The 9,854-nt window shown below is 38.8% G+C and overlaps 1 protein-coding gene across 1 annotated transcript in view; it reads right to left on the bottom strand.

Moving 5' to 3' along the window:
• The window catches only part of itga8 (integrin, alpha 8), a 109,291-nt gene that overhangs the window by 24,230 nt on the left and 75,207 nt on the right, over window positions 1-9,854 (bottom strand). The window contains exon 22 of the mRNA XM_017453733.3: window positions 858-937. Within this exon, the coding sequence (XP_017309222.1) occupies window positions 858-937 (80 nt within the window). The remainder of the gene's footprint in view (window positions 1-857; window positions 938-9,854) is intronic.

The raw sequence follows: 9,854 nt of genomic DNA, 5'->3' as shown, positions 1-9,854 counted from the left end.
ACGAGGGACTTAAAAAACAGAATGAAGAAAAGTAAGTAGCAGGTGAGACAGAATGAACGAGAAAAAACAGAGGAGAGGAGGGAATGCATAGCGGAAAGGGTGATGTATAGCAGGAAAGATGGATAGAGAAAGGGGTGATGGTTAGGATAAAGAGATAGAGAGAGCAGAGGCAAGTAAGATGAAGGGAAAACGCTGTACTGTTTATAGTAATGCGCTTGTTCTAAGAGGTCATCGTTTCTATAGTAACAATTTAGACAAGATCTTTTTTTATGTACGCTCCACATTAATGGATTCGGAAAACGTGGTGAGGAGATGTTTAGCAATTTTGGAAGGAGCCTCCAGTGTCAGCACTTTCTATCAAAAGATCTCTGTAACTATAGATGGAGAAATGTAGAACATATTGTTGATTCATTTTAAAAAATGGGTTCTTTGGCAAGGGCAAATAAAACACTTCTGGTTGTGCTATTTCAGGAAAACAATCAAGTTCAAAGTGGTAAAAGGAACTCTGCTTTATGTCAGGCCGCATCACACAACCCCGTCGTTGATTATTTTCCCATAATAAAGTATTTTATCCCTTACTTAAAGATCATACAATGAAGATGAAAACAACTTTACCACTAATCTATAAATGATCATGGAATGTTTTTATTGAAAAAAATATTATGAATGTGAGACTATATTAAGTAACAAAAACACCTCCTGTTCATCATGTGCCCATAATATTACGCTTCTGAAAGCTCCACGTTCTTCCACATCATCTTAGAAAGACCCAAAGGTGTCAAGCTTGTTTGATTTTTAATTGTTTTTAAACAATTTTTGAATAGATCATAGAACGTTGGAAAGGATGTGTATCTCACCTATGGATCTGCAGCTCGAAGCCAATGTGAGGTTCAGCGTCTTCTAACCTCTGGACGGAGAATCGCAAACCAAAAGATACCTGGAGATATAGAGGGAAAGAAAGAGGGATGTGAATGAACGTCAGGAACAACAGTGGTGTTGCTCCACCATTATTATTATCACCACAGCCTTGTTGGGTTTCAAAGGTGACTCATTCTCACTGCTCAATGGCAAAAACGCCATGATGCCATGCCATTTTACTTAGTCACAAAACTACAAACAGACTGCCTACCTCGTCTCTCTCTCTCTCTCTCTCTCTCTCTCTCTCTCTCTCTCTCTCTCTCTCTCTCTATATATATATATATATATATATATATATATATATATATATATATATATATATATATATATATATATATATATAAAACTGTGCCCATATGTTGCAGTTCATTATTTGGATTGTGATAACAGCTAATGAAGGCCAGCACTGTGGCTACAGGCTCTACGCTAATTACAAAAGCCCATAAACAGACCCCCCCCTCCCCATGGAAACCCCGCACACTACAAAGTGGAGGGGTGAGAGGAACAAGTGCTGTTAAACTTTAAAGCCAGAGCCTCTTTTTGTGGTTACTGCTTGAAAAAGTCCAAGAGTCGGTAAAATTTCTGCGACTGGAACGCCACATTTCTCTGCACGTATTTCATCAAAGCTTCAAGATTTACAAGGATCAGATCGTATATTTTTGTGGCTTCCAATTACTCTAATGAGACAATAACTTTCAATCAAAAGGTCCTTAAAGAACCCAAAACAGATTAGGGCGAAATTAAAGGGAAAATGGAAAAAGCAAAGGGTTTGGTGCAGCAAAGGTATGAATATGAAGATTATCCTCCATTTTTCTCAAATCATTTCCAATTTCATTTTCATTTAATAAATATGTGTAATACAAGCAGATATTAACTGGGGGACAGAAATTAAGACAAAGACTAATTATCCCAGTATGCCCATCCTCTCTATCTACCACAGAAGGCCTGTCTTTGAGTGCATATATGGAAATGACAGCCATTCTGAGTGGGTGTGTCCTTAAGACCATATATGGGAAAGTCGAAATGTCTTCTCGGTCTTTAACTGGGTAGAACTGGGTAGAAGGAAGGCTTAAATTCTAACCATAACTTGCCTGACAAAATAATCAATGACGAGGTGGTGTGATGCAATCCAATATCAAGCAGAGTTACTGTTACTTGTAAACAGCATGTCCTGAAGTGTTTCGTTCCTATCATACAACAGCAATTGACACTGGAGACTCCTTCAATAAATGTTAAATAAACGTGACCTTACAGAAAGCTTAACCAATTCAACAATTGTACTTTAAAGAAAAAAAAAAAAAGAGTTTATTATTAACTGTAGATGACATGGCACATGGGCCATACAAGTCCCTGTGATTGAGTTGTTACTATAGAGATGACTAACATATGTAAAATTTTGAACAGGATGATCAATTGATGATGAATTTTTATAATTTTGTCTTCTGGGAAACATGTAAATATCTTATGTAACTTCTGAAGGGCTATACTAAATGAAAAAAGAAAGATCTTTAAACAAAATAATATGTGAAATAGCTTATTCAGGGCAGTACTAAGTAAAAAATACATAGTGCAATTTTTATGATCCTTTTATTTATTTTTTAATTATTAACATTTTGCACATTCTGCAAGGTATATCGAAACTTATGACCTCAACTGTATTCCTGCCCTGAACCCAATGTTCCCAGGACAGGCTCCAGACCCACTGTGAATCTCTAATTCAAAGAGTGGAGTGGAAATGCGGGCTCAGTTCCTTCGCGTTTACGAGGTTAATCCAGGACACCATATAGCTCCTTTTATGTGACTTAGGGACAGGGTTGGGTTTGATCGAGCTGTAGACACTTCCTCACAAATGAATCCGTAAAGAATCAAAGGAAATCAGCAGTGCAGCTCAGCTGTGTGTCATTAACATGCGCTCCTCCATCTGCAATCCCTTTTTCCAATTGTTTTCAGTCAGAAGCATCCAAACTATATGAACCTCTACTACCCTAGTGAGAGAGGAAAAGTGTGGGAGATATTAAAACAATACGTTTGTTTCAGTAACGTCTTCTTATAGACAGACTGGAAAGCAACACCGAGGGAGTCGAGTATAGTTTGAGCGAGCCTGTCTGTTAATAACCTACACTCAGAGACAAGGTTCCTAAATTACTGGCATTCATACAAATTAAAAGTCATCATTTCACTCAAATATTTGAGACAGCTGAGGTGTCTCTCCTGTATCTAACAACACCGCAATAACAATGTCTTTATTGTATGACTTCAGAATTCGCTGAATATACAAGATGAAACATCCAGTTGATTTAAGTTAGAGAGAGACACTTTATTAAAATAGATGCCTCTCTTGTAATAAACATGTCGAATAACTAGTGTCAACTCATTTTACATTTGTTTTAAACAATGCAAAACATTTTCGCAGATCCTATACAAAGCCAGACTCATGACATGCTCCATGTACAAATATAAACTCCTTCTATATTATGAGATGCATTAAACCATGAGTGAATGATGTTGTAATGGTGAAAGGGCGAGATACAGAGCACATGTCATCCTCAGAGTTGCTGTTGAGAGCATGCACTATGAGCAGAGTGCAGACAGAGTCCATATGTCTGCAGACAGTGAAACAGGGGTAAAGCTGCACGTTTGTTTGAACCCTGTGTCCTCTTCACGAAGTCTAGAAAAGGACAAATGGTACGGTGAGGACTCTCGGGTTTTGTCTATAGTTAGGGAATGAAAGAAACCACATTTTTGTTTGAGAAGTTTTGCATATTTTCTAACGCTAGTTTTTTTTTTTTTTTTAAATCCTGCCTCAGTTCAGTGTGCTTGGAGTTTCCATGTTCTCTCCATGCTTCGTGGGTTTCCTCTGGGAACTCTGGTTTCCTCCCCCAGTCCAAAGACATGCATTGTAGAATGAATGGCATTTCCAAATTATCCGTAGTGTGTGAATGGGTGTGTGAATGTGTGTGTGAGTGACTGTGCCCCGCAATGGGATGGCACCCTGCCTTCAGACTCGCCATCTTCAGATGATAAGGTGAATGCTATTCTGTTACACCACTCAAGAGCCAATACATTATTTCTATTATGCCAATAAACAATCCGAAACAAAACAGACTGACTTTACAATAATCCTGCATAGCACATGCTGGTCATTTCCTTTTGAACATTATCACATACATTCACAGTTTTGACAGTTCCAGCATCTGTCTTACATTTTGCTGCCTCTCAGCAGTTACTAAGAAGGTTTTAGTAGGTTTTGTATAATTAACTAAAGGAATAAAATGTAAAAGTACTCTATAGTAAACTGATATTTTCTAATAAGCTACCATTATGACATTATAGACTGAAATACCTCCAACTCTACAAAGTTGAATACAATTTTGACAAGAAAAACGTCAAATCAAGATATTCACAATGGAAAACTTCAAATCAAGATATTTACAATGGAATTTCAATGAAACATCTACAGTGAAAATTCCTTTTTTTAAATATCTATGCTGAAAGTTTAAACTAGACATAATTTCAGAATGACATAGATGCCGTGTACTTCTGACTAATCATATATTACCATTGATTTACATGAAATTTTAATTTCTCTTATCTACAAAGACATTTTTATTAGTTGAGTTCTAGATATCTGGTCAACGTTTCTAAAACAGTCAAAATTTCAGTTACAGATAGCAATAATAACATTTTTACAAGCGTTTTCCATTTATATACAAATTGTTTCAAATACATTAAAGTTGCTTATATCACATATGCCACTATTTATGTATTTTTTTTAGATTTTACAAATTGAGAGCATTTATAATAATATTATTGCTTGGAGCTTAACCATGCTAAATATGCATGAAATGCTAATATACGGTGTCAAAAAACTTTTGCCTGGAATTAGGGCAAATGGTAGCTCATTAAAAAGAAAAACTGGACAGCAAAAGCACTCTGAATCATTCCCGCAGCAGCAGATCAGTATGAGTCTGTTTAAAGCGTTAATTATGAACGTGGTTGTACTGTTATTAATTGGCATTCAAGCAGTTGAATGGCTGAGTGAGTAAAAGCTGGAAATACTGGGGGTGTGATTTGTGGACAGGAACAAGAGTTCCAATGTTCAGTCCGTACAGGATTTTCCGATTTTTTTTATTGTGATTGTTTTTTGTGCTTTTTTTTTTTTTGCGGAAAACTACTTGAATTGTTGAAATTGCAATTGCAAGAAATTGTTTTGCACGGTCTTTCACAGTGATGTTGGTAAATTTGTTGGTAAATGAGATCTTTTAGCTGTACTCATGTTCAAGGCACGTAACTAGAAGAGGGCTTTGGCTGAATGCGTGTTGGGATGACGTCACATGGTGTGTTGTGATGATGTCACATGATGCGTCTTGGCTCAAATCTGTGGAAAATTTGAGGTAATTTTGAAAAATCGCAAGCTCCTCTGAATACTGCAGAGTTTCCTTGATTTTGCCTTCATTTCGATTGCAAAATCCTGGAGGTACTGAATGTTGTTGTACTGTACCTACTAAACCACTAGAGTTAGAAAAACACCAAGTCATCCAAGACATTTGGAATCTTCAAATTAGAGCTTAAAAGGCTCATATTTCATAACATTTGTCCATTCCACCCCTCTAAATGCCATTGTTAATTTTGATGTACCATGGCCTCTGGATGGACCACCTTGAAAGAAGTGTGTGCAAGAAGTGGCCGAGTCTTTTTTGTTCTTTTTTTTTTTTTTTTTGGTCAGATCACATCCCCCATGTGCTTCCCATGTGGTTGCTCATGACATGCTGGAGGGTGATGGGAACATAAATGTGTGTGAGTGGGGTAGGGGATATGTCACAGGGCTTAACTGGTGCCATGTTAATTTGGCCCATGTGAGCTTAACCCTGCAGGCTCCAATGGTGAGCTCTGAATAGCTGAGAACAGCATATACCAATCTGGAACATGTTAACATGTCAAGCTCAACGCATCCAACAGACACACACACACACACACACACATACACCCATCCATCCTTCCCTCTCTCTCTCATTCATTATTTATTCAACTCTTGCTATTAAGCCACAAAGACAGTCTCTCTATTCATCCTCTGTCTCTCTTGCTCGGTAAACAACCTCGGTCATACTGTCTGTCTTTCTCTCCTACTCCTACCACAAGGCAATTCTTCTCTAAATGTCTTCTCTCTCTCATGATCAAACAACCATTCATGTCAAAACAATTCTGTCTCATGATTCTCAATCTTCCATCTCTGTGAAACCACAGAGAAACAACTCTCCCCCCATTACTTCACCATGTTTCCTTGTGCCGCCATCTCTCTAGCATCTCTTTCACATATCATCTACATACAGTATACCTTCCAGTTCACCGTCACTTCAAGCCTGCTTCTCTGTTCCTTCTTTCTCTCATCTTGGAAAAGAAAACTGAACCAGGCCGATGGAACTTTCCTAACGCCTAACACTAAAGTGCATTTCAGATAGAAAATGACGACCTCTCCCCCCTACTTTCCTCGCTCTCAAACCTAATTGACCTGCTCCCCTCCCTCTCTGTCTCCAGCGTTGGCTTTGAAGACAAGTGGCTCCATCTCATTCCAGGCTAACAGGCGGAAACACCAATCAATCATCCAGTCATAAGAGTGAGAGACCCCTTGGCCACAGTCTCTCAACCTAAAAACACTAAATGCTTGATCAGCACTGAGTGCGCATGTTTGCACTAGAAAAGTGAGTCACAAGGCAAAATAGCGTCACTCTGGTTTGGAGATCATGAGTATTAAGTGGGCTGAGCAGCAGTAATAAAATTCTAAACCACACTCCCTGTATCCTGCAGAGGAAAGCATTTACTAACTTATGTGTCAAATTAGAAGGAAATTAGCATTCACTTTGCCCGGCTTTAACCAGCACGGCTATCATAACAAGAGTGAAGAGGAAAAGACTGAAGCGTCTTAAAAATCCATCCCAGTTTCAGCTTTATCCTCAGAAAACATGGGCTTTAAGATCTTTGGGAAAAATTTGCCCATTTCCGAGAAATCCTATCTTCTTTCCCTTCTAAAGACTAAGGCAAAGTAAAAGTCAGCAAGAGCTAAACAAGGATAAATCATGAACGAAGTGTTCAAGTCATATGAGTGCAGTGTACCCTGAGGGCTCAGGGGAAATAGGAAACTGATGGGTAAGCGACAGAGGGAGGGATGAAGGGAATGATGGAGGGGAAAAAGCAGAGCGAGAACAACTGCACGAATTTTATTGAACATCCTTGGAATGTCACCCGAGCGTTCAGTGGGGTCGCAAGTCTTTAATCACCAGATGAGTTATTCAAAGTAAAATATCTGATTGCATTTTTTAACCCACACACATTTATTTACATATTTATTTACTTAATTGGCTAAAGGGTTAGCTGCTGTAACAAATGACCATGACTACACATACAAGAATCATATTTACTGTGACATCTGAAACTGAGAAAAGAATGACAGAGTGACGGAGAGGTGAAGCACACAAATGTAAACAGTGTTTAAAGGGTGACCATCAGAAAAGTCTCACTTCACTGCTATCTTTTTTAAAATTGTAATAATTATGAGGCCATCTGGGGAAAACCTGCCAGATATCATACTTATATCATACTTTGACTTCATTCTACTTTAAGAAGCATAAATATATAAACATTTTACCGAAATGTTTTCTATTTAGTCTACTTTCTAACCTTGTTTTGGCTTTCTGTCTTGCTGATTAAGAAGCCAGTTTAACAAAAACAGTAGTACATGCAGTCAGTTTGCCTAAAGATGTCTAAAACCTTTGCCTAGCTAAGTGTACTTTTCTCACAATTTGATCAAGGTTTTGGAGTTCCAGCTGAGGAGGAGAAGGATGATGATGATGATGATGATTAGGTGTTGGGCCCTTGAGCAAGGCCCTTAACCCTCTCTGCTCCAGGGGCGCCGTATCATGGCTGACCCTGCGCTCTGATCCCAGCTTCCTGACAGGCTGGGGTATGCGGAGAAAACAATTTCACTGTGCTCTACTGTATATGTGACCAATAAAGACTCATTATCATTATCATTATGATGATGCCGCTCCGTGCTGCTCCTGAGAGCTTATCTCGAGAAAAATAGTCACATGAGACTACCCAGACCTCAAATATTAATCACGAACTAATATACTGACTAAGTAAGTAAGTAATTTCCACTACAAAGTACAAACACTATAACTATAAAGAGAACTGCATCTGGAACACTCGCCAAAGTTCACACAAAATCTCAGTAACCAATGAGAGTAAATCGCTGTTAAGCCCGCCCACACAAGCCTTTTGTGCCAAAATGGCGAACGTAAACTTCCACAGCAATGTTGCTGTTTTTCATGCTTTAGTAACACACACACACACACACACACACACACACACACACACACACACTGCGCCACTCATATCAGGAGATGAGAAGATGCTGTTTTATGAACACATCTGCATAACAGCTTCATTCCAGAGGTTGCACTGGACCAGAGCCATAATCACCATATGCAATGAAGGTGTCATGTCACTCTAAGTTCAATTTAATTCAGTTAAATTATTTATAGTTCCTTTAAAAATAGACATTGTAACAACGCAGAGATCTGGATGTAGATCTTGATTCAAGAGTTCAAGTATAAATTGTCCACTCCAATGGCATACAGCTGTGCTACTCTACAAGTAGCAGCTCATGACAACAGATTTCAGTCAGGCAGGATGTCATTAATAATCAAACAATATAAGGTTGTGAGACTATCTCACTTCACTTAAATTTTTAGAGTAATAGGCAGTTGAGAGTCGACAACATACAGTCATGCAGTATACAGTCTACAATGTACAGGCACTGGAAAAAGAAATCCGGGACACAAGGCTATATATTACATTTACTGTATTTGGCAGACGCCCTTGTCCAGAGCGACTTACACTTATCTCTTTCTGAGCGGTTGAAGGTTAAGGGTCTTGCTCAAGAGCCCAACAATGGCAGTTTGGTAATGCTGGGGTTTGAACTCATGACCTTCTGAGCAGTACACCAACACCTTAACCACTTATCCTACACAGGGTCACAGGAGAGCCTGCTGGAGCCTATCTCAGGGAACTCGAGTCACAAGGCTGGGAACCACGTGGACGGGGGGCCAGCCCATCGCAGGGCACAATTACACACACATTCACACACTACGGACAATTTGGAAATGCCAATCAGCCTACAACACATGTCTTTGGACTTGGGGAGTACCCGATGGAAACCCCTGAAGCACAGGGGAACATGCAAACTCTGCGCACACAGGGTGGAGGAGGAATCTGAACCCCCAACCCCCGAGGTGTAAGGCAAATGTGCTGGTCCCTATTGTAGATCAAAGAAAATAAATTGTTCTATTCATCCTAGACAACCTGTATACAGTTAAACTTGTTCCAGTTGCCACTTTTGACTAGCAGGTGCAATAATAATTCTATGGAAGCTAAGTGGCCAGTGAGTTCGCTGCCCCACGATTGTACTCCACCTAGAAAGGCAAGCATATCAATGGAACATCAGTTTATATTTGTCAAACAGTTGAGCCACCACTGTACTCTACACAATGTAAACTATGTACAATGTAAAAGACAGCTTTTACTGGATTAAAATATATATTTTTGAAACTTTTTACTATATAGTTCAACTAAATACTGCTATACCTAAACTTAAACTGTTTTCAAGTAAAACGTCCATTGGGTGCTTTCCTGGGACTGTGATGATATTTCATTTGAAGTAACACATATACACAGACATAGTCAAGTACGCGTCTGGTCTGGACCTTGGTAGTTTCAGATGAAATAGTTATGTCTTCAATTTTGAGGCTGTCAAAAAGGTTTCAATAGACATAAATTGTATATACTTGCAAATGACGTCTTTTACTGTGCGCCATTAATATAGTAATACATATAAATGACTACATACAATCCTACATCCAGATCCTGAGTACAAAGAA

The sequence above is a fragment of the Ictalurus punctatus genome, chromosome 23, assembly GCF_001660625.3.
Source record: "Ictalurus punctatus breed USDA103 chromosome 23, Coco_2.0, whole genome shotgun sequence".
NCBI lineage: Eukaryota > Metazoa > Chordata > Actinopteri > Siluriformes > Ictaluridae > Ictalurus > Ictalurus punctatus.
This window is presented reverse-complemented; position numbering and strand designations above follow the sequence as displayed.